The following is a 26,503-nucleotide window of genomic DNA, read 5'->3' as shown; positions in this document are numbered from 1 at the left end:
TTCTCCTGATACTGTAACACTGTACCTTTTAGTGAGAACAAGTAGTTCTTTTGGATCCCACTGTGCGAACACTCATGGGCGCTCATGGGAACGACCGTTAAAGGTGTTAAATTGTGTTTGCTCTGGCATTTGTGTGGCTGCTGATTTACTTTGTGCCCAGTGTCGGCTTGTGGGCTGTGCCAACGGCTCGGCGAAGAGTGGAATTGCATGAGGAGGGAAGGAGGATGTTGAGGGGACGTCAGCTGAGGACAGCAGTGTTTCCAATGTTCGTTCTTTGCCGACAGAACTGAAAGTGTCAATCCTTTTGCTTGAGGTCGACTCTTTCTACATTAGAAGTGTCGCTTTTCATGTGCTGAACAAAAACAAAAAACAGTCAGTGTTTTATGATTATGATTTCTGACTTTCAGTTTAGTTTGAATTACTCTTAAGAGTGCATTAAATATTTGGTTTTGTTTTACAAAAAAAAATCGACTGGGTATCAGCCATGTCAGACATGCAGGGTCCTAATTTGCGGCTCACCATTTGTGAAACACCAGTGCCATACACTTATTCTTACAGTGTCAAACTCTAATTCTAGCTGTGGGAAGTTATCTGAGCAGATAACACTATGGCTGCACAATATTAGAAAAAAACTGACATTGACTTTGTTGTTCTGCAACTTATATTGTGATACCAAAACAACACAGAGATTGTACACAAGTCAATGATCCAATATATGGATCATGATATCAATAATGTCCTCTGTGTATCCATGGCTGGAGTAAAATAAATTATATTGAGCAGATATAGTCTGCCTCTGGTAGAGCTGTCATGGCAAATGAGAACAGTGCAGATTTTCCTGTTGTATCAAGCAAGCAGTAGCATTATGTGTATGATTTCATTTGCATTACATGATATTGCAGATCCTGAGTGAATGTGAATGTGGCCTTTTTGTATGGGCATAATAAGAGGACAATGCTGAATTGATATTTCGTGCATCCCTAGACAACACGCTATGTTTGAGCTTTTTACTATAGTTTTACTTTGTCTTAAGCACAGTGCCTAGCCACCACCATGACATATCAATAAGAAGATTCGTTGCCAACGATTCAACGATTCTTTGATTGTTTTTTGCAGCACTAAACCAAACCCTTCATGTCCCCAATTTGTATGATCTTAGGCTTGCTTTTCTTAAAGGTCTGAAAGTTCATTGTGTTTTCTGTCAAAGTAGCTTGCAAGCCCATGTCACACATCAGTCACTTCATTGTTCACAAATGCCCACGTCTTCTGTGGTGGGAAAAAAAGATAATTACACGGAACAGAAGACTGCAATTATCTCTGTAATACTATAAACATGTTTGATGTATGAAGAGGTGTAGAAAGAGATGTTAAAGCACTATATCTGACTATCTGTTCTGAAGATTTTTTTTTTCAGCAGATGAGTCTTATTATCAGCCCTTTTTTCCTTAAGAAGTGAATCAGCATGCTCTGTTGTATCTTCATAATTAGTGATCTCTTTGTAGCTGCAGCATTCACCTTGAGTGAACGTAGTTCACTCAAATAACTCCTTTGAAGATGAAATACCAGAGGCTGTTATGGCCTATTGAGTATATCATTACGTTGACAAGCGTACCTACTTTTGATGAAGGCTCTCAAGTGTATGCCCGCATTTTTTTGTCCACTGCAACTGATATTTAGGATTATTAAGTTATCTCAGCCTGCAGTCCTTTTTTTTATAATCTGTCATTTCCTTCTGGCTGCTCACTGAAGTTCATGTGGTTAATACGAGCATAATTACTCTTTGTGTCAGTCAGTATTAAAATGGAGATTTATGCAATATTATCTCCAGTCTCCCAACTACCTTGTAATTGCTTGTTCTTGTAGCCTAGTTTTTTTTTAAGCTGTGTCCATGGTGACATCTAAGAAATCTGACAGCTTGAGGACAGCTGGGAATCTTGGTGTTTGGAAAGAACCAGGCTTTGTTGTAAAGGACTCTTATCCTACAATGTTTTGTGTTCACTTATGAGGTTTATGCAGGTTTACAAAAATTTGTACCTGACCATTTTCCAACATCTTTGTATTCCTTAGAATCAAACAGGCTGTGATTCTTCTTTTCTACTGTACCTACTTGTATTATACAGGGAATCTCATAGGCTTTTGCTATAGATTTCTGCATATTTCAGTGGAAGAAAGATAAACAGATATATGAGCTGCACAATACTAATAATAACAACTGTCATTGCAATAGTTTTTTAAAACATAGAAGTAATTTTGCCTTACATGACACTGCACATCCTATGATGTGACTTCTGCGCATGTCCACTTTGCGATGGCAATACTAAAACAATATAGTGGGCAGCTGTAACAGAGTTGTGAAAGAAATGTGAGAGAAATTGTATTTCTTTACTGTGGTGGTGGATCATCCACCAGTTATCATTTGTCCTTGAGAACTATTTGTATTATAACCTTCTGCATGTAACCTTCTGCTACCATGAATGATTTTAAAAACATATTTCAGGCACAAAATGTTTTTATAAAACTATCATTATACGTGTGTCTCAGTGTCTCAGACTTCAGGCATCATATTCAACCAAATAGCATGTCCTTCTAAATGCCATTTTGTATAATAAAAATAGACTGTTCAAATGTGTAAATAGGCTGTTTTTGCAGTTGTGTATCCATATGTGAACTACAGAAGCTATGGCAGTGTTTACATACCACACCAAACATGTTTGTTTTAGGAAAAGTGCTTTTTCATGGTGTAGGCCCTTTAAGTTTGTAATTAGGCCTCTGAATGTAACTCTAGGCTTGGTTTATTTAAACTGTTCAGGCTTAATTTTAAGAAGAAAACCCTGGTCCATTCATTTTGTTTACCAGTAGAGCTGAAACAGCCCGTATTTTGCAGATCACAGTCTGTTCATGTGTTTTTGTTTTTTTTTGTAAACATGCCATGCTAGCAGGATAGATCCCTGTCTATACTTCCATATCCCAGAGATGATGTTCTGTGCCGATAGTTAGTTAGCAGCTGTACAGATATACTTGATAAAATTAAGGAACGGACTAAGACTGCTGTTATGTGGCAGTGATTGCGCACTTCCTTTGCCAACAAAGCTATGATCAGCAGTGAGTAAACATCATCCAGCTATGCAGCAGAATGCAATTTACATCCTCCAGCTGGTCCCTTTTGCATCCTGGCTCCTAACAAGCTGTCAGTCTGTGGATCAGATTGCTAGCTGCTATTTTTGAACACCACTTTTATTTGAGACTCAATGGACAGCACACAGACAAGCTAAATGGATGCGTGCTGAACATGTTCTATTATGAAGCTGTTGTTTGCTAACCGCCGTTCTTGAAGATGAGTGTGCTTGTTATTGTCTGCTATTATTTGTCATTTCCAATGATGTGCAAATCAAAACCGTTCTCATTAGTAGGATCTCCCTTGTCTTGTCTTCTCAATTTCAGATGATCGTGTCCAAGTATGGTGCACAGTTCCGAGGGAATTCCCAGCACGATGCTCTTGAATTCCTGCTGTGGCTGCTGGACCGCATCCATGAGGACGTCAACTCGTCTTCTGCGTCTTCCGCGTCCACCTGCGGAAACAACACGAGCAAGGTGAGAAGGGTTCACCAATGTTTTTTTTTAATTGCACAAACATTCTTACCTCATGTGTAGTTCAAAAATGAGTTTCTCTCTGGAGTTTCCACATGTCCTGCTGGTCTTACAATAGCAGTGAATTCATTATTTTGTCTAGAGATGAAATAACAATAATAATAGGGGTTCGGTATTGGACTGATATCAGCTGCAAATGCTGGATTGGCTATCAGAGGGAAAACAAGAACAAATCTGTCTGAAACAGCAAACACTCACACTGTGAGATGTGTTGGTTTAAGCTGTGTGTTTCTGCCAGTGGGGTAGTAGAGAGTTGGAATAGTTTGAGCATCATAGCCTACTTTTATATGCTTGTCGTAAGTGAACTGCTTCAGTTAAAAATTCCGTAGATCAATTAGGTCTCAGTAGTTTTTAACCTTAGCATATTAGTTTGATATCAGATCAGTTTTTAAAGAGGCCAAACAAAACAGACAGATAAATGAGCAAAAAAAAAATAAAGCTGTTAACACACTTTCTTAGTTTGATCTACAATTTTCCAGGGTGAATCCAAATGTTCACGCAATATAATACCATATGTTGTTGAGAGTCACTGTGGCTCTCATTGTGGATTTCAGTGATGAGTTTTGTCTACACATATAAGCTAGAATAAAAATAAAATAAAATAAATAAAAACAAAAAAATATTTAGGGTAAAAGTTAGCAAGAAAGACAAATGTGATAGTATGTAATGTGTAGAACATGTCGTCAGTCTGTCAGTTTTTTGCCATAATGGACTAAAACTATCTTCATCGCTCAGCTCAGTATAGTGAGTTTCAGAGCACAGCAGAACTAGCAAATGCCACTAGCAGCACAAAAGGCAACGGTCCAACATGGCCACACATCTGTAGTGACATCACAAGTTTGTTTTTGGATCACTTCGCATGCAGTTTGATGATCTGATCGGTGACTCAAAAACCGGAATCTGTTGTTGAACAGTGAGTTTTGTGAGAAGGACCTGTTAACATAAACGAGCCAGCACGTCAACTTTGTTTAAGAACAGTGGTTTGATTTTATTTATGTTTTATTTATGAAGGCTATTTGAACATTTTTTTTTAATATTCCAACTCCAAAGTCTGAATATTCTGAATAATTAAACGTTTTTTTATCTTTATTATTTGCTCTTTAAAGAGGTGTAACTGCATGATTGTGCTTTTATATTATCATTATATCAATGGCATAAAATGCTCTTAAAAGAAGTAATATCATTTATCACAATTATTTCTGGTACAAAGTATTGTACAAAACAAATAGTTCTTATGACAAGCCCTAGAAAGTACTGAAGTACTGTTTTGGTGTCATGACTAGCTAGGACAATGACAGGTGAACACTCGCAGGGACAGTGCAATGTAAGATTTTATTAAAACAAACAAGGAAAAACACAAGAACGCAGCAATAACACGAGGGATAATGAATAAACAAAACAAACGTGACAAACTAACATGGGCAAACATGAAAGCCACCTGAGGCTGGTAGGTAGCCAGGAAGCCAGGCGAGATAGGGAAGATAAACAGGGAGAAAGACTAGAACCAAAGCAACCGGCAGGGCCAGTAAAACAAAATAAACACAATACCACGCTCGTCAGGCGCAACTAAACTTACTTGACTTGAAACTAAGGGAATGGCCACCGAATCCTCAAGGCAACCAACCAGCGAACCAAGAAGCGATATACTCCTGAACGTGAACAGACTCTCATAGACCGTCCTCTAGAGAAACATTATAGATGGCCTCGAATCTCCGGAACATGAAGCCAACCATACAGCTTGGCGTAGCAAGTATAATTCTCGGCAACAAGGATGTCAGCATTAGCTTCCTAAGTACCCCAGCCCCAGGTGAATCCAATCAATGATTCAAAAACACACGTGAATACTTAAACCAATGAACGTGAACCGACACAGTGTCCGTGAACCTTGACATGAACCAAACGTCAACTTAAGAGTCCTTGAACTTGAAAACTGTGGATCGCGGCTCGGGACCACCCTCGGGGTGGGCGTAGCGACGCGGACCTGACATTTGGCTGCCTAGCTCATCATTTGACAGACGTTACGTGAACTTAATTTGCTGTTTACTGTAGCTTAGCTGGATAAGGTACAATGAGCCTGATTCAGCAATACCTTCCTAAGAATGTTCCAGAAAGTTCTGGAAAAAGTCTACATCAGTTTCATGAGTTGTTTTTAATGTTTTTAAACTGCAGAACTGTTTGCAGCTGTTCTCTCATAATGATGGATCGCGTTGTCTCGTAATTGGAAAAAATTCCAAAAAGGAAAACATAACTGAACAGTAGAATCTTTGTTCAAAACTGCGTAAGTGGGTTTAAAAAGAAATTTTCTTCTTAAAAATGAGGCCCATTGATTTTTGTTTTTTGGTGTTTACTCAGAAGACCTGCTGCTAACTCTGTCTCTCAGCTTAAAAAATTAATAATTATTTTGTGTGCAGGTGGTGGTATAAAGTGTACATTTTTGAATAGATATTTATGTGTGTATTTCAGTGCGAGAGAGAAAAAGAGAAAGAAAGACTGGGTTAGATTTTTCTCTCTCTGTTTTTCTCTCTGCCCCTTTAGGCTATGCTCATGGCTATGGCCCAGCTTTATTACCCCCTGGATAGTTCTTTCATCTGCTCTGTTTTGGAGAACTTGATCTATTATTAAAGAAATGCTTTTTTGTTCACCCCTGCTCACACTGTTATATCAGGGACTCACTCAGAAGGACTATCCTGATTAGATGTAGTTATTCAGTTATGGTGGAGATATCTAGGATTTACCTCGAATGGAGGTCAGGTTTATAGGGATGGACCTGTATAGGAATTGTGGGCAGATGATGATATCCAGTCACTCTTTTATACTCTCACTCACTCATGTAACAGGATAAAGTTCCTTCACAAGAAGACATGATCATGACTAAGGGTGCTGGGAAAACTGCAGGGTACAATTCCGTTTTACGATACTGTATCGAATAGATGTGGCAGAGAGTGGTTCATTTTGTGTTTAGTATTAGATTTATACTGTGTAGGCTTGGACTGTATAACAGTAATACAGTATACCACAGCAATTAAAAATTAATTCAATTAAAAAAGGAAACATTTTTAAAAATATGATTAAAATTGAGACTTCATTATGCTTGTATGTTAAGTCTATCTTTGCAAATGACCCCCTGTAGCCTTGCAATAGGATTCAAATGTGTTCCAGTGTGTCTTTAAAACATACTTTTAAGGCCATGAAAATGGTTACATTTAGAATTTGTAGTACTCACTGATGCAGACTAAGGACATGATTGGATTTTGCTGACCTTTTCTGGTGGCGCAGCGGTCAGACAGAATGTCTACACCAGGTCACCAGCATCACAACACCCATGGAGCTGCTAGACGCAGAGCCTGCCACCAAAGATAAGCTCTGTTACCACAAGCAACCAAACACTTTGTGGTACATTCTAAGCAAAAGGCTGCTTAGACTTGTAATGATACTGGAACCCTTTTTGGTGCTGTTAAAATCAACTTGTTTAAAGGTGCTGTAAAGAACTATCAACAGATATTTTCCACCAATTAAGAGAAGCCTTTAAAGCAACAGTATGGAAAATTGGCAGCTCTTGCTTCTGGGCTCCCTCTGCAGTTGAGAAGTCTAATTGGTGCTAAGAGATATAGAGCAGTCACTGAAAGTGAAAGAAGCATGTGTACTGATGTGGTACAGTAATAGTACAGTGAAGTACCACAATAGTACAATAGACAGTGAAGTACCACAATGGTTTTGAAGTTGTTCGTTCAAGGTCATGAGAATGTATTGTTTTATATGTTCAAGCCAAGTCTTTTTTTAAAGAGCACTTACCAAGCTTATCTTTCCAGTTCAGTATACCGAATAGAAATATACCACCACATTGTAGGAGATTAAAATATGGTTAAACACATTAAAAGTGTTTTTATCAGAACAAGAACAAGATCCAGTTCCAAAGACTGGTACCTTGGTGACATGGATATCTAAGGCAGTGTTTATCCTATTAATAGAAAATACAATACAATAATATATAGAATATAGAATACAATATTTAAAGAGTCATTTTTTTCACAGATTTCATTTACATTTTTCACCAACAAGTGTCCCCGGTGTCCCCGAGGCACATCAGCAGATACTTTGTTTACATTTCATTCAGTTTGACTAAAGATGAAAGAATAGATTGGCTACGTATCAGTATAATCCAATTACCAATCGCATATTTGGGCTGAAAATTTACAGATGCCGATACATAGCCAATCGATCCCTCGAACTCTAGTTCTGATTTATTCTAAAAGTTGGTCAGATCATATGATATATTTATATTAAACCACTGGTTGAACAATACAATGGCACCCTTAAATCTAGTGTTGTATGTAGATAGAATGTCGCCAGTGTGCTGATTTTTACCGTTTCAGACTTAAACCTGCACATTTGTAGAATGTGTAAAATTAATGCGCCACATGAAGGAAGCAGAGTAAAGACTTTTAACACCCCTAATCGAATAGCCCTCTCAAAACCACAGCTAACCACACTTTAAGCTACACAGTACAGGGTGGGCCATTTATATGGATACACCTAAATAAAATGGGAATGGTTGGTGATATTAACTTCCTGTTTGTGGCACATTAGTATATGGGAGGGGGGAAACTTTTTAAGATGGGTGGTGACCATGGTGGCCATTTTGAAGTCGGCCATTTTGGATCCAACTTTAGTTTTTATAATGGGAAGAGGGTCATGTGACACATCAAACTTATTGAGAATTTCACAAGAAAAACATAACTTAACATAACTTTGTTCTAGATAGATAGATATAAAAAAATATCTATAGAACACAGATTCATTTATTAATGTAATAACACTTTTGTTCACTTTCTTTTTGTCTAAGATGTTCTTTTAATAACCAGGTGCTGATGTTCATGTGTCATTGTCCATTAGATCAGCTCCACTGACCATATATATACTGTAGCCCTCTGTTTCTGTGCATACTTTGCTGTCCCCCTGTTCTTTAATGGTTAGGACCCCACTGGACCACCACAGAGCAGGTATTACTGGGCCGGTGGGTCATTCTCAGCACTGCAGTGACACCGACGTGGTAGTAGTCTTAGTGTGTGTTGTGCTGGTTCGAATGGATCAGACACAGCAGTGCTGCTGGAGTTTGTCCACTCACTGGCCACTCTATTAGATACTCCTACCTAGCTGGTCCATATTGATGTCAAGTCAGAGACAGAGGCTCATCTGTTGCTGCACAGTTTGTGTTGGTCACCCTCTAGCCCTTCATTAGTGGTCACAGGAAGTTGTCCACAGGACGCTGTTGGCTGGATATTTCTAGTGGGTGGATTCTTCTCAGTCCTGCAGCACTGCTCTGTCTAATTCATTCGTACCACCATTGCAACATACACTAACATGCCATCACCTGGTCAGTGTCACTGCAGTGCTGAGAGTGAACCACCACCCAAACAATAGCTGCTCCATGGTGGTCCTGTGGGGTCCTGACCATTGAAAAACAGGGTGAAAAGAGGCCAACAAAGTGTGCAGAGAAACAGGTGGACTACAGTCTGTAATTATAAACTACAAATTGCACGTGCAGCTGATTACATGGAGCACGAGTGTAGACACAAGGAGGTGGTGCTAATGTTATGGCCGATCAGTTCATTGTAGATCCAGTGTATAAACCCACACTCTGTATCTCTGTGGTGAAAGCGTAAATGCTAGGCCTTTCTTCTCTGCTGTGGTTTATTCATTATATATTTTTCAGCAGTGTCAACAATGGACAGCCTGCGGCTTGACTGTTCCTGCTCTGGGTTTTGTAGGCTTGATGCTTCCTCTCTTTGTTGAGATCGTGGATGCATTCTGCAGAGAGCCGTATGAGTGCACCGCTATTCAGGCACGAGAGCTTGCTATGGGTGGTTTGACAGGTGTCCGGTTGTGAAAAGACATCATAGAGCTCTTTTAGTCCTGTGATGGAATTTTTCAAACTTCCTGCCTTTTATCACCAGTGAAAGTATGTGGCCTAGATAAAATCCTGAACACCCCCTGAAGTGCATCTGACCACTCCTGTTGACACCAACTTTGGGAACTCCAGGCATCTCTGCTGTTTGAAATGTGCTCTAGTTGTCCACGCGTGTGTGTTGTTTGAGTGTATCTATCTTTGTATGTATTTAGCTCTTTATTGGGGCTGTAAAAAAAACTTTAGAATCAGTAAACAGTAAGAGGACAAGAGATCAACAAGACATAGAAATAAGACACCCCCCCCCAGACCAAAGCCAAAAGCGGAGAGAGACCAAGACTCACAAAGGGGGACCCATTCTTCTCTGGTCTGAACTATTTATAAATGATTGATAAAAGTCACTGAACCACCGCAAAAGACTGTTCCACTGCTCAGGTGTGCAAATCTACCAAAATACAATAATTTTAATAATCAGAATATAGTATAGCTAATATAATCATAGTAGAGATGGCAAGAGTAATGAGAGCAATAATGTTAAATGGTGGTAATTACACTAATATTGGCAGAGAGTCCACATAAATCTTAACATAGTCATTATGGCGCAGCTGGTGGTCAGTCTGATAGGTGGCAGCTGGTCGGACACAGGTACAGAGGACCACAGCGGTCAGTCCTTCAACAGGTCAGCCCGAATAAATGGAGAAGGTAAAGAAATGGAATTGGTTCTGAAAGGACAAAGCAGAGCAGAGAATGTTGAGCAGTATCAAGAGTGTGACTGACGACTCTGGCAGATCTGACTATAACAGCCCAATTAAAAGGACAGAGCCAGAGGGTAACAGAGCCACGGGAGCACCCTGAAACACTGGCTTCCATCTGCTCCACCGTCCACAAGCCTGAGTGATCGTGTGTAAGCGACGGGACGAATGGTGCATTTTTTGCTGGAGCTTGGAACGAGTATGTCTAGAGAGTCCTGTGTGTTTTCACCACTTTTGACCATGTTTTGAATCTATGGAAATAATTAGGCCTGTCACAATAACAAAATTTTCTGGACGATTAATTGTCTCCTAAATTATCGCGATAAACGATAATATTGTAATATGCAGAGTAAAATGCGATGTCTTTTATCTCCTTCAGAATGTCGTCTTTCACGTCATTATATAAAGCTGGAATGGCAGTTTGAGAGATGCATGTTTTCTTTGGTAATTCGTACTGCCTGTCAAACGTTTTCAGCACGTTTTTGAATGCTGTTTTTTCCACCATATTTAACGGCAGCATCTCTTTGGCTATATAGTGAGTTACACTGTTTGTAAATGTGCGCCATTTTACACTATCACTTATATATTTACACTGTCGAGCAAAGGCATCCGTGATAGTCACCTGCTTGGACGCCCCCTCTCCAACCGGGTTCTTTGTTTCCAGCTCGGAAAATTGAACTGGATGGTTGTGCTTTAAATGGGCTCTTAGGTTAGTTGTATTACCACCTTTTGTTGCCACTGTTTTTAGACAAAGACGACATACCGCCTCGTTAAAGCTGATGGGCTCTCCGCGCTCATGTGTCTTAAAGCCAAAGTGTTCCCACACTGGAGCAGTGCAATGTGGCTTTGAAACCAAGTCCATCTTGAATTACTTCTCCAAACTTTCTTTCTGGATCTGTGTAACTTTTTTTTGCAAATTCCTATTAGCCTCGAATATGTTCGCCAGCTAACACGCCTCCACCTTCGTCTGCCTCCACTGTGTGCAATGCACGCGTTTCCTAACCGATAGAAGTCGCTGTCTGGCCCAGACACGTCTTCGCCTTAGATAGGGAGCCACGGGCTGCGTTTTTTTCTAATGTAAATAAACTTGCGCGAAAACCAATTGGCTATTATCGGCGTCTGCTAAACTTATCGTGGACACGTCCATTTATCGTACGATAAGTCGATAACGTAATTATCGTGGCAGGCCTAGAAATAATGATTTAAAAAAGGTTTGCATGTGCTGGATGCTCTCGTGACTTGAATGCAACATCGGTTTCATGCACATGTACACGTCCAGTGTAAAAGAATAATAAAGCATCAGTGTCATGCCAAAACCTTGTATTCTCCTGTTTTCACTTTTGACATCATTTGGATCTGGCAGTTGTTCTTTACATTGTGAAAATCTTTAAATTATTTAGTACAGATATTACTGTTTATCCACCATTTGTGTAAACACATCCCATCCCCAGCTGGCAGTGAAAGATCCAGTTTACCGTACTTGTATGTGTAAGGTTTCTAAATAACTGAGGTCATATCAAAGGCTGATAAAGACATTTGCCGTTTTCCTTTCTAGCAGAAACCACAGAAGATAACTTCATGACAGGCAGCTTAGTCACGGTGCAGGTCATTCTGGGGCCATGACTGATACTGAGCTGATGTCTCACTGGGGGACTGGCGAGAATGCAGTACATTTCTAAACGAGTTGTGGCAAGTAGGTTAAAAGCGCAAGCTTTGTACAGTTAGAAATCAAACCGCTAAATAAGAACCAATACAAAAACGAGCCTCCCATCCCCCATACTTAGCCTAATTGTTTTGGCTCAGGCAAGGCTTCAGATTCTCGAACATGCGCGTATATCCAAGTGCACGCGGAGGACTTTGCTGAAGCAAGAAAATCTTTTGTGACAGTTGTCTCTAATGTGTAGCCAGCCCCGTGTGGAGCGAGCCGCGCAGGGGAGTGTGTGTAGACACCAGTGTTTCCATGCATCTCATTTTTATCAGCATGAAAACATGTGGGCTGATAGGGCAGTGCTTGGTACCGCAGGAATAATCCCAGCACTCCCACAATACTGTACCTTCTAATGGGATTTGCTCACGCAGGAGGATCCCCACCGCTCAGCTTTCGTCCTTCTTGTCTTCCGCTCTTTCTGGCTTTTATTCAGTACTGTTCATGCTTCCCTGCCAATGCGAAGACGTTTCCTTTAGAACTCGACCCCCCTTGGAGTGGAGCACATGACTGTCAAGTGAATGGAGCGGGAATGAGGTCTTTAGACTTAGCAAAATCTGTGAAGGCCCTCCCTCAGTGTCTCACAGTTAGCCCGAGCTACTGTGTTAACTGGACATGCATGAGGTTCACTGACTGAAGAGTCAAGGACACAAGGACTCTGTTTTTTCTTTTTGATCCAGCATGGTTGTAAGATTTATGCCAAGTTAGAGGTTCTTTTTTTCATTTGCTGGGTTGCTGAACAAGGACTAGGAAGTGTGCGGCATCTCTTAATAATCATGCTACAGCTTCAAGCTTCAAGCCGCAATTCATCTGTTAGCATTGTGTAATCTGCATGCCTAAATTACACTCATTTCATACCATGTCAAAAAGGCATTATATAGATGTAGTATGCTTAACATGTCTGCTTGAAACTAACTAGGAGGGTAAAAGCCAGATCTTGCAGCACGAAGGTGACGCAAATGTGGAGCCAATCAGCGGATCCTTGTGCCATCAATCACTCCCACTGAGCGCTTCTGTGGTCCCAAATACGGTTAGCTAACCATGCTGAGAAAACCAGCGCTTCGTGTGGAAAAGCCACTGGAAAGTTTACCCTCCACGCTCTGAATCGTTTGGCCCTGCAGTGAAAAAAGAGGCCATAGTCTTTGCTAATATTTTGTCAATATATATGACAAAAAACACAAGTAGACCTAGCTCTTACTCTTTAAAAAACTTCATACAATCCATATTATACACATAATACACACAAGCAAACCCAGGATCTGATATGGTTAAGACTGGCCTGTATTATTTGTGACCAAAGTGATTGATGTTTGTTGGATCATGCAAACCCCTTGATTGATGGGAACTTAAAAAAAAAAAAACAGATTGGCCAGAAGAATTTTAATATAAAAAAATTAAAATCTGTAAATTTGATATCCAAATTAGTTTCTCTATTAGTTTCGCTCATATTATGAGTTCTTCATATTGAAGAACCATTAGTTTACAGATCTCTATACACCACCACCATGTAGAACTTGCACCTTATGTTTTGGTCTGATCTGTTCAGTCCAAAGATGGTAATATAAAAAAGAGCACTACAAGCTCTGCACTAGTCTCATGTGCTGGGTAACAGATAGTATAAAAACACACAGAGGAAGCAGCAATAGAAAGACTCATGGGATTATTTTACACACAAGATTCAACCGAGGAAAACTAAGCTAACTGACTCTTCACACACTTGCTAGTTTTAAGCTGAAAGAAAGTCTAAGATGAAACATGATGCTGCCAGGCTAAAAACACAGTATTTAACACAGTATATTATTCTAATAAAATAATGCCCACCCCTACTCAGAAAATGTCTGTGATTGGTCAGTGTGCTGGAAGCACAATAAAAAGAAAAAGCACCTTCAGATAACGCACATTTCTGCAATAATGCCACAAAATATGCCGTCCTAGCCTTTTTAGATTTTGTGACTTAACATCAGCTCATTCCGTGCTGACTGTGTGGCGTGAGCAGGGGGGGCTGGTATGGGCCGATAATGTTGTTGTTTTCCTCTGTCTGCCGCTCTGCCACCCAGCCAGAGCTCTAAGCTCCAGCCCCAGTGCCGTCCTGCTTCTGGAGTTCAGCCCATGTCAGCGCGAGGCAGGCCGCTGAAACCCGCCTCATTCAGAAGTCAAAGCACGTTACAGCAAACCAGAGGGAGGGATGCCCCAGCCTACCCCCTGCTCTTGTTTCTGTAATTGTTTTCAGCATGCACTGGGTCATTTAACAGGGAATAGACTCTAGAAAATAGAGGGGAAATTCCCCCATCTGTGGCCCAGGAGGGGAAGCTGTATACCCAGAAAGAACTCCACAGAGGTCTGCAGCCTTTATTAGATCTACGGTATATACACAGGACCGGAGTTTTAAAGGGCTCATATCCTATATTTGTTCTTGCATTCCAGTTCCCTGACATCCACTCATGACATGTGTGTGGGTTTATCATATTAATAGCTGTAATGAATTTTACTTTACACTTTTAAATGTAGCAGACTGTTTTCTGTACTATGTCTTTAAGAAAGAGCACCATAAATCAGACCTGTTCTGATTTGCTACCCTATATTGTGTTTTGTTCAATAAGCAGTCCAGACATTATGATGTCAGTGGGCATGGGGCGGAGATAATATGCAAATTGTGTTGTTTTTTGATATCACAAAAAACAGTGACTTCAAAGCAGCTTAGTTGTTTTTGCAGCTTAGTTTTGTAACAGTGTTTGCAAATGATAGCAAATTCTTTTGTTTCACGCTACGGAACCTTTTAAAGGTGCCTTTTAAAGGAGATTGACAAGTGCATTCCTTGTAACATGCGAACATGGACCACCACACCCCACCTCCCCCCCCAACACGCTCTCATAACCGCAGAGTCCCAGGGACACTCATTTCTGGCATTCCCTTCGGTTTGTTTACGAGGCATCACTTTGGAAACAGAGCTGGTGCGAAGCCATCTCTTAGTGGAATGAAAGCAGTCCTTTGTGAGCAGGCGGAAGAAAGAGGAGCTTGTTTCACACATTTGGGCTGAAAGGGAGAGAGAGAGAGAGAGAGAGAGAGAGAGAGAGAGAGAGAAAGACAGAGACACAGGGAGAGGAGGAGGTGAGAAACTCCACTGCCACCCAGCGAAGCTTGGCTTAGCTTGAGACACAGAAAAGCAATTCGACGTACGGAATTGAGAGGTGCAGAAATCATAGCAGGGTTCGAAAATAGTTTCAGCAGTATAGCCACATTGTTTTTTTCAGTCTAGGTTTCTCACAGGCTGCTCCGATGACACTGCAATCTGCTGAGAAATGACTGCAAGCGTTTTGTGTCCTGCAATGTGTAAAATTTTAGTCATAGCCATCCCACACGAACCCGCCTGTTGCGATGTGATACAGCCCTGCCGAACGCTGCAGCAGACAGGTAGCAATCTGAGATCAGAAGATCTGAGTGGATCAATTGGGAAGTAGCATGTGGCTATCACGACATTTCATCTGCCGCTAATGATACGCGAACGTGGAAGCATGGACTAAAGCTACCACCTCAGTCAGGCCAAGAAGATTGCCTGGGTGTGAGGAAGCGGAAGAGAACTGACTCCAGAGAGAATCGAATGCGGTAGTCGTCACCCCGAACATGTAGGCTGTATTTTATATATTTAGCGGCAAGCTCATATAGGTGTCTTAACCCCTAGCTGTTTGTCAAAGGAAATAGGTTATGCACTCCACAGGGGGAGCCCCATCGGCTACTGAAGCAGGAAGCTGGTGCACAGTGCCAAATGTGTTTGTGGAAAAAGTTCAACAAAGGGATCACAAAGAAAACCTTTGCACACAAAGCAACGGAGAGGTTTCGGACAAAAGAGTCCAGCCAAATCCAGATCTCTTCGGAAGCAATATGAGTCACAGGGTACATTGTGTAGCCATATTGCTTCTTAACTGCTATTTTTAACTTTGAAGAACCCTTCCAGTAGGATGGGGCGGTGTTCACTAATTTTATTTCAGTGGTTGTAGATGGATAGCATGGACATGGACAGCACAATGGACGTCCACTCTCAAAAGTGAAGAATTCACAGATCTAGCACCTCTGCTGGCTGGTTGCAGTATGATGTGTTGCTCCGCCCATCCCCATATGTTTAAAAGACAAAACAGGCCATTTTCATCTTTCATTCATTTTTCTTTTCTAAACTGTCCTTTCCATCTCTAGTGCCTAATTCCAACAGTTTCCCTTTTAAAAAACGTTATTCTACTTTATCATAAGAAGGCGGGGTTACACTAAGCCTTGGCTGGAAGAGACTGCCTGCAGGAGTAGCTGAGTTGTAGTCCAACGTACATGAACTGCACTTTTACTGTTAAAACATTACACTTACCAGTCAAACTGGGAATCTAGGGGAACACAGTTGCTTCTGCACTGTAAGCTCAACAAAGAAAGTCTGACTGTGCTTTCGAGTGCATGTTGGGCAGTATGTTTCTCCGAGGTGAAACTCGCTCACCCAACTTGGTCATGTTCATGTGGTAGTGTGGGAAAACCCCACGGTCAATGTATTTCTTTTAATATATAGTTTATTTTTTAAATAACGTGCGTTGATTGTTTAAAAAAATGTTACTACTAGAATTTGTGTACAAATGATACATTATTATTCGATATTTACCGTTGATTAACTGTTCAGCAATGTTGGAAATAGCACTTGCGTGACAACTTGGCCAATTCATGGTGCATTGAAAGTTTAAAGGTGTCCAACTTAAGCATTCAAGGGTGTTTATGTGGTGCTTCCTGGTGTTTTTTCACGATAAAACTGACACCACTGGAATGCAGCGTGAGACACAGACTTGGTATGTAAAAATTGGTGGGGTCTGCCAAACGAGTAGGCAAGTCTGGCCTCACCTCTGGTCTCAACAAATGGTTGCAAATTTGACAACATGGCAGACAATTTTGGCTTCATTTCTATAGAACGGAAGGGAATTGAACCAAGAAGTCCATGTTTTCTATAGTCATTGTTTCATTCTGTTCATTCTGTTGTTTCAGTCTCCGTTATACACACTATATAGAATTGCAAGTGGTAGCACAGCACACCACAGCACAGACAGTTCCAGCTAACTGAGGCTCAAATGATGCAAGTTCAGAGGTTGAAGTCTCATATCTGAGCACAAAGTCGAGTGAATGGTCTTAGGAATGACCTAACAGCTGGTATTGAACATAATCTGGTTGTCACTGAGCAGTGTGGCAGGTAACTAGCAAAATGCCTTCGCGACAACCATTAAGGAAATAGAGTTGGTGCGTTTTTAGAGTACTTGTTGGATGTGTTTCCATCTCTGGTTACGATGTTTTTCTCTCATTGACAATCGTGTGCACTGATAGATGAAGTCAACTGCTTCTGTATTCACACTTAGTGATACGGTTTGACTTAAATAAAATGTAAAAAAAATTGGATTACTGGATTGTCTTAGCAGCTTTGAATGTCTGTGTTTGCCTAGCTCTCCCTCATGTAGTATTAAGCCCAAGCTGAAGTGCTACCTCAGGTGGCTCTGTACTCCCTATATAGTACACAGGTGTTGTGAAGTTTTAGCTTCTACAGACAAATAGTGCATGTAAATTCACTCTAACCAAAAACTGGAAAATGCTAAAGGCTTTGAAAAGAGCTTATGATGTACAATAAATTAAAATATACATTAAAAACAAGGTGACACAAATGCATTCAAAGGGGTTGTCATTTCTTTCTATTCTGTACTGTATAAGAAGCAGTAGGAGAGTAAAAAAATGCATTACCACCATGTTGACTGCCAGCTAGTCAATCACATGTACAATTTGAATAGATTTTTGAAAAATTGGCTTGAAGTAAGCCCAGTGTGACTGTGCTGTATTCAAAGCGGCGCTATGTTAGACAGTCCTGGAAGCCCTTCTTGCTTTTTTGCCAAGTGTAGCAACATGACTGCAACTTCCATACAGACTCAACAATGGTCCCTTTGGGTGAAATGTCCTTTCTGTGACTTTTTGACTCTTGAGACAATTATAAAATACAAGAATGACACCTTCCGGTTCCCTTAGTCATGTGTGTATTGTGTGGCACACTGAGGCCAGAGTGCAGGCCTATTGTGTCTATGTGTTTCCTTTTCCCCCTCTTTGATATGCAGGACCCCGTATGATGTAAATAACTTCCTGTGAGGTTGGAGCCACCCAACAGCAGAAGAGAGGAGTCAGATCCAAAACAGGCAGTCTGCATAAACCTGTTGGGTCTTTAAAGGGACCATGAAGCAGTGTTCTCTCCTCAGTCCATACTGTATATACACTATACGGACCGAAGTGTGTGGACACTTGAACATCCATATATGCTTGTTGAACATCTCATCAATATGGAGTTGGTCCCTCGTTTGCTTTTAAAACAGCCTTCACTCTTGTAAAATGATTTACCTCTAGATTTACCGCTGCGATCTTGGAACATGGCTATGGGGATTTCCTTCCTTCTACAAGTGCTTTCAGGCACAAGAGCATTAATGAGATCAGGCACTGATGGTCAGCGATAAGGTTTGGCTTGCAGCCAGCATTTCGCTTCATTCCAAAGCTGTTGGACAGGGTTGAGGTCAAGGTTCTTTGCAGGCCTCCCACACCAGTTAGCATTTCTTTATAAACCTTTTCTTTATGTTTTGTGCATGTGTGAATTGTCATTAGGAACTATGATGGGGCCTTCCTTGAGCTCTTGCTATAAAGCTGGAAGCAAACACATTTTGATTGTGTTGTTCAGTTAGCATAGTACTCGCGCTGCGGTAAAACAGGGGGGCTTCAAGTTGCTGAACGGACTAAGGCGCTGAGACTATGATGTAAGGATCGTTAGTTTAAACGTTTGATCATGCGGCTTGCCATCAGCAGCTGGAGCCTGAGAGAGGCCGTACAATTGGCCGTACTCTCTCTGTATGGGTAGATGGCTCTCTCCTCCCATATCACTCCCAGCATGATTTTGGCCAGCGCCTGTTAGCTGATGTATCAGAGCTGGTGTTTTTTTCCGAGCATGTGTGCTGCCCACTGATAATACATCAGCGGCAGTCTGCACAGGTGACGCCTTCACAAAACAAGGTTTTAATGTGGTTTTAAAGTGATGGGGAGAGAGTCCTAACACTCAATGAGTAATTCAAGAGTAAAGACATGACAGGAGTGTATTTTTTCACATTTTGATTTTGACGACATGGGCAAAAAGGCAAATAATTGGCAAATCTCTGGAGAAAGCAGCTTAAACACAGTCAAAACACTTTAAGTTTTTATGTCCCGCTGTAAAATAGTTCCACACTGCAGTCTCTGATCTGTTAATGTTGTTGGTTAGCAGAGCATAGAGGATGCCAGAGGGCACTCTGCCACAACGGTAAAAACAAAGAATAGTCAATACCAGGTACAGAAGAAGGTAAGTCTTAAAGTAACAGTAACAAAATCTACCTGGTTAATTATCAGGGAGAGGTTGAAACATGAGGTGAAAATAAGAGAGGTTAAAAAATCATAGATGAAACCACACAAACATAAAAACTGTAGTCTGTCGTCTCTTTACATAATGTTTGTATTCAACAACTGAATCTCTGGCTTGATATATCAGTGTCTGAGGTTGTATGTGTGTGTGTGTGTGTGTGTGTGAGTATGTCTTTGTGTCGACATGGTTGTGTGTATGTCGGTGTGCTCACTCGGGCGCGCGACTGTAGTCATGGACATTTAATGTCAAACTGCCTCCTCCTCTGCCGCCCGGAGCTTTGTTCTTGAAAAGGACCTTTCTAATTTATCAGCAGTCTACAGGGGAAGCGTGCACTGCAGTCGCAGACACAATTAAACTCTGAGTGTCTAGAACACGCACACCTTTAGACACCATCCAAGGCCATTATACATTACATTGCTCCAGCTAAAGACAGCGAGGCCAACACCCAGTCTCTGACTTACTTCATGACTTTGTTCTCAGATACACTCGTCTGTGCCCCCCCTGTGAAATGTGGACGGTTCAGGACACTGTTGTGATACAGCCAAATAGAAACACAATGCAGTGTTTGCCTCGAAGAACAAAAGCATCACAAAGCGCAAATTGTTATTAATGACCGAAACAGTTAGAGATTTGTTCAAATTCACGCAGTTGTGTTTATCAGTAGAATAGGAGATATTCATTATTTATTGTCTCAGTAAACAAGAAGAAAGTTATCTTTAAACACAGGGAGAATGTTGAATCCATATAAAACAGACATAGATACACATGATAACATAAGAATGAATACAAATAGCTTGATAAAAAATAACTTCCAATACCAAAAAAATGATATTATGAGTGATTGGTATATTATTGTTGAAATGCTATTGTTGTGCATACAGTTGTTTGTGGGAATAATCAATTATAATTTGTTTTACATAAGAAAAAAAAAACATTGGTAAACAAACACACAGTACCACATAAATTGTGATTAAATCATTATCTAATAGTTTGTGAATGATTGCTAATAGCTATACAATTCATTACTTTTGTGCAAAACCCTTTTATCTTCATTATTTTCTATTTTCACTTTTTGACATAATGTGAATCTGCCGTTGTGTTCATGTTTCATGATGAGTGGACCAATAGAAATGCTCTAAAATTACTAAAATAAAATAATTTTACTATAAATCTTTTTTTTTTGGATATACAATGTTTTTGCGTTACAGTGATGCGTTATTTAATAATGTCTATTCTATGCATTAATAAATTCTTTCTTGTATTTACCATTTGTTTAGCAACATACTAAAAATGACTCTGAATGAATTTGAATAGTGAAATAAGTATTCTTAACATTTTTTTTATCATTTTTTTTATTTGATATTTTTATTTTTTTAGAAACAAAATGACCAAACTACTGTTAAGTAAAAGATGTAGAGACAGACTTTAAATTGGTCGTTTCTTTTGGTAAATTCATATGAGTTAATGAAGAAAGAATTCTAATGACCTTAATCCAGAACAATTCCAGAATGTATGCATAAAAGTGCCTAAAGTATTTTTATTACAGAAGGTTCTGTAGGAATTGGAGGCTAGTCCTATCAGATTTTTTTCTGTGGTGTTATATGCATTCTATGACACATTTTCATTTATTCCTTATATTAAAATACAAAAATAAAAAAATAAATGCTCTCTGTCCTTCAGCCCTCTTGACAGTGAGCGTCTCACAATGAAAAGATCAGTGAAGCTGCATTTCTCTGCTGTGGCCCTGAGACCTGCCTTTCATTAGAGCCAATTTCTCTCCATTCTGCCACAGGTGCCGCTAAGAGGCAAATGGGTTTTTATGAGTGAATATTATTCATTTCAACACATTCATATCCGGCACCAAGAGTCAACAGGGAGAACTGAAAGGAAATAAATGCCATTCTGTGTTTTGGTTCTGAAAGGATGCCAGGAACTCTTCTCCATGGAGAACTGTGCGCTTCTTTCTCTGTCTCCCCTTCTCTCGTTTTCTCTGCCTTTTTTGCATCAGGCCCACTGGCATCTCTGTGATTCTCTCAGGAGAGAGGGAGAGAGAGAGAGAGAGCAAGGGAATGGAGGGAGAGAGAGATATATTCAGGTAAATTGTAAGCCATCATCTATTTCACCTAAATTGGAGATTTCTTGCTAGAGAAACACTGATCCAGAACTGTTACCACATCATTCAAATCTGCAGGTTCACATTTCTATAAAGACACTCTCGACATACGTACAGTCATCCAGTGTGGATTTATGAATCAAACAGAATGTGCTGTTAATGGGATCATTTCAGCTCTATGTTTTGATACAGATGGGAACGTGAGTCAGTGATGTATGACTCAGTGGCTGAGTGCAGACTATGCCAGCACTTGCTGTGTGTTCGGGTTTGGGAGGTGGTAAAAGGCTTGTAAAGTGCCCTGCCGTTTCAAAAAACAGTGCTGCCCCAGAGTGGACTAGAAAGGAGACAGAGGAGCAGTTGTTTGGAGCCTGTCTTTGTGCTTGCCAGCCATTATCTGGTATGGCCAGTGAATGGTGAATGCAGCCGACTGACAGGAAGGAAGGACCCTGTCTATGCCCTGCAGAAAGATACTAACCAGTGCAGGATCATTTCAATAAAGTATTTGTCTGTATGACTGTATGAATATGTAGCACAAAAATAAATCTTTATGAGATACACACAAGATAGCAAAAAATAGCAAGTTAGCAGAACGACAGATAATCTGACCTCCTGACTACCTCTACAAAAACATCTGGATGTGTTCTCTAGCGGTACTTTTTTATACATGTCTTTTGCAGCTCAGCTGTGTACAGCTGTACTTGAGAAGACAATGGGCCAGATTCGTAACATGCAAATTTACCAGGAAGTTAAGATGTGCATCAGTGTCTCAGTTATTTTTTCTATTTTTTGGGGGGTTATTGATCACAGTGTTGTGGGTCTTGAGCAAAGTCCTGAAGTCTTCATACCTTTGTCTGACCCCAGCTTTCTAAGCTGGGAAATGGGAAGAATCTTACTGTACTGTACAAGTATAAATGACAATAGAGGTACATTTTGATTAAACAGCATCATGGTAACACAATTGCTTGATCCTAAATGAGAATTAATGCCCTGTTTCACTGTTGGCGCAATATCTGCCACTGCATCAGTTTCCCCTAATTTGCATGTGCCGTTAACAATTCATAACATCATACCATGCCAATATACATTTATTAGATTTTGTATAATGTTTTCAAACATGTTTGGTCACACAGGCAAGTCGTCATATACATACACACTCTTAGCTGAGTGACACATTTTAAATACCAATTTTAATCTGGTTGGATTGAGCATTGTGACAAACATCACACCTTCCAATGTGGCTCAGCCTATGAGAATAATGGACAGTGTTACTTTTAAACATTGTGTTGAATGTACATTCAGTTTTTCAGTACTTTATTGAAACAACATTCTTATTTCCTACTGCTGACAGCACATTACAGACTCCACTGGCTGCCCCACCCCTATTCCATATACCTCCAAGTTGCTGTAACTGTGGTACTTCCACAGTTAGGGCAGTGGTGGCTCAGCAGTTAGAGCACCGGGATATTGATAACAGGGTTGTGGGTTCGATTCCCGGGCTTGGCAAGCTGCCACTGTTGGGCCCTTGAGCAAGGCCCGTTACCCTCTCTGCTCCCCGGGCGCTGGAGTTGGCTGCCCACCGCTCTGGGTGTGTGTGTGTGTACTCACTGCCCCTAACACATGTGTGTGTGTGAGTGTGTGTTCACTACCAGATGGGTTAAATGCGGAGGACACATTTCGCTGTACAGTGACAAATGTGACACCTTTACCTTTACTTCCGCCCTTAAGATGTGTGGTGATTTGTGGTGGGCTTTGGATGAAAGTTAGACTGGTGGGAGGTCCCATTACAGTAAAACACCAATGACGCAGTATTGTTGCCATGAAGAAGTAAAGTGTATCCAAAGGAAGGGAATAATAACCCTCCAGAGAATAAGATAATACTTGAGTCTTCCACTCTGCTCATTAAGCCTAGCTTTAGTGCACGTTTGTGACTAAACTAGTGAAGCAGATCACTACCTCCGGTCTGTGAAGTGGAATCAGCCCTGGAAGCTCTGAGCATGGTCGATCACATTCACCGTAGAGTAGCCATGGGCTCAGAGGCTCTGTTCTGTCCAAATCTGCTGGTAAACATCAGTAGCGGTATGGTTACTGGTAATGCTGTATGATGCTCAAATCGTGAGGTTAAAGATATACACTTGTAAACTGATACAATAGAATATCCAATGACATGTTAATGTGTACTAATCTGAATTGCATTCAGTCTGGTGATTCATTTCATGCCCATTGAACAGGCGATGGAAAGGAAATCCCTTCTCCTGTTTTTCTTCCTTTAAGGGTTCAGTTGACATGCTCGGGATCAGCACTCCCAAAGTTCCCTGACCTCCCAAGCTCTTAAATTTAATTAAAGGCTTTGAGGAGGAAGCCTGTGGGATGTAACAGAGTCACTCACTGTAACCACCTAATTAAACACTATAGAAAGCACTCTTTTCTACACGCTGCCTGTCTGACTGTGGCTGAGCGTAATTTGCTCTGAGATACAGTGGACATTAGGTCTGCCCAGTATATTGTTTAAGCATCGCCATCACAATGTGCAGTAGTCACATTGCAAGATGCGCAATGTCAGGTGCAATGTCAGGTTGTGTCAAAGCCACCACGATACAACTAAGGCTCTTATTTTCCATGACACATCTGCCCAATATCATTCATTTTACTCCAATATTGGATAGATTGAGTGCATTATTAATAGCATGACATGTTGGATCATTGACTTCTGGGGAAATTTATATTGCAGAGGAAAAATGTCAGAATGTCAGTGTTTACCAATATTGTGCAGCCCTAGTGGACATAGTTTGGATGTGCTATTTGCAAACAGGGAAAGACTGGGACTCTGTGGCACATATCTGTCAGTGTGATCAATGTCCTACTTCACGTCTGCCGTTTGCTGCTTCTGCTTTTGTGACAGATCAGTGGGTAAGGGAACATGGAGAAGCAGGTTTACTTGGCAGATTGTCATCTGCTCGTAAAAACATTTTTGAGAAGCTAGCTGCATAAGCAGGGCTGTTCGTGTGGTGGAAGGTTTCAGATATGACAGAAGAGCCAGGGGTTTGTCTCTTTTTGACAAAGTAAATGTGTGAGCTTAATGTGTGTGTGCGTGAAGAAGCCTCAGAAGTAGCCTATATTTGTCTACTCCTTTAAAAAAAGGAATTCTTCATGGGTTCTTAAATAAAGGTTATTTATAGTGGTTGTTTATAGAACTACATCAGCGGGTATCATTTCAAAGCTTGAAAAGGTTTTGCAAAAGTAATGGGTATTGTTTATAAAAAGTGCATATAAAATGTATATACATAATAGACATTTTACATATTCATATATGGGCATAAATATATATACAGTCGCATGTTCTGATCATTATCAAAGTCACTAAGTACAAACGGTTTTACTTTTCATGTGTCTAATGAGCACCACAGTTCAGGCTAGAAAATGGTCATATCATCAGACCTGTTGAGCAGTTGAGGATTTTTTAGCTTTACAAAAAGGTGCAAAGGTGCAAAAACATAAATTAACATAAATTAAGTGAATCTATCTGGCAGAAAATGTATGTGATAACGTGCTGTTGGTTCACTGTTGAGGCAAGCTGAAGCTGAGGCGGGAGAGCAGATGTTAGGTTAGGCTAGCAATAACTATGTTTTAGCAAAGGTCTAAATATGGAGGTATTTTTGAAGCAGAATCCTAACAATCTTAAATGCGAGTTCTGTCTGCAAAAATTTCATTTCAATATCATATCAATAGCATTCAACAACATCGAGCACGACAAACCACTTGTTGATAGCCATTCTCCAATTATGTGGGCAGATGTAATGCAGGCATAAGTCTCTTTACAGACTAATTAAAAAAAAAAAGTTGTGTATATCACAGCTGGGCCCAACATAACATGGGAAAGTATGACCACACATCTGCCTTGTCTTTCTAAAGGCCAGGCCAATCTTTCTTTTTAGGCCTATTAGCTATTTGCTGTGCAGGAAGAGACTGCAGACAAACGTTTTCTTTTTCATCTTAAATATTTCAAAATCTGAAGTGCAAAATACAGGCGACGTCGCAAGTTTCTGCCAGACCTATTGTTTTTCTTTTCATCTAAACCTAATTTAAATCTTGAATAATTTCTTTTGTTTTAATGTAGAGTGTTAAAAGAGATATAAAAAAGTAGACTGATCTTGTTAAAGAACTGCTTTTAATGTTTGTACTGAAATGTAAAAATAAATAGGCTAGAAGAGCTTCATTTAAACATACATTGATGCTGCTGTCTGTCCCAGTATTCCACAATCCCAGTCTCTTGGAGTCTCTTTTACTGATTTACTTTTGAATACTCAAAAATTTGTTCTGAGTTGGGTAAAGCACCATTTTATTTGTAATCAATGCCAAATTGCATATTGTTGCTGTCGAGGAAAATCTTGTCAATATCTCCAATCATCAGGACGACATGATCTAACAGTGCAGATCTAGAGCACATAGACCTACACTTATGGCCTTGGTTTAAATATACATCTAAATATTGTGTTAGTTTAATGGAGTAGTTGTTCTGGGAACAGCAGTCGCAGCAGAGCTCAGGTAGAAGTGCTGCTGTTTTTCTCTCTCCCTCCACTCTATTTTTAGAGAGGACCTTAGCAGGTAGCCCTGCTATCAGTAGAGTAAGGGGTCCATTATTCATTGCCATGTGTGTGTGTGTGTCTCTTTCCTTATCGGGGCTGCACTTTCCACGGGCATGTGCCCATCCGTCTGTTTTCCTGAATTTCAATTATTCATCATCATGCTACTTCAGAGCTATAAAATCATATGAAATCTTTTCAGAATCCATCAGCAGGATTGGCCAGACGGCTTCTGTCCAAGACAGAACTCTCACATGTCTGGTGGCTTAGTGACACTACGGCTAATTAGTGAAGCGCTCAAGTGGAGGACTCCAATCATCCAGCACTGATGATGTCTCTTGTAGGCGCTAGACTAAGAGCGGAGTTGT

General features: G+C 40.4%; 1 protein-coding gene across 1 annotated transcript in view; it reads left to right on the top strand.

Annotated features, from left to right (window-relative positions):
- Positions 1-26,503, top strand: part of usp43b (ubiquitin specific peptidase 43b) — a 127,208-nt gene that overhangs the window by 12,812 nt on the left and 87,893 nt on the right. The window contains exon 2 of the mRNA XM_072692864.1: positions 3,442-3,591. Within this exon, the coding sequence (XP_072548965.1) occupies positions 3,442-3,591 (150 nt within the window). The remainder of the gene's footprint in view (positions 1-3,441; positions 3,592-26,503) is intronic.

The sequence above is a fragment of the Salminus brasiliensis genome, chromosome 12 (genome assembly GCF_030463535.1).
Source record: "Salminus brasiliensis chromosome 12, fSalBra1.hap2, whole genome shotgun sequence".
Classification (NCBI taxonomy): Eukaryota; Metazoa; Chordata; class Actinopteri; order Characiformes; family Bryconidae; genus Salminus; species Salminus brasiliensis.
This window is presented reverse-complemented; position numbering and strand designations above follow the sequence as displayed.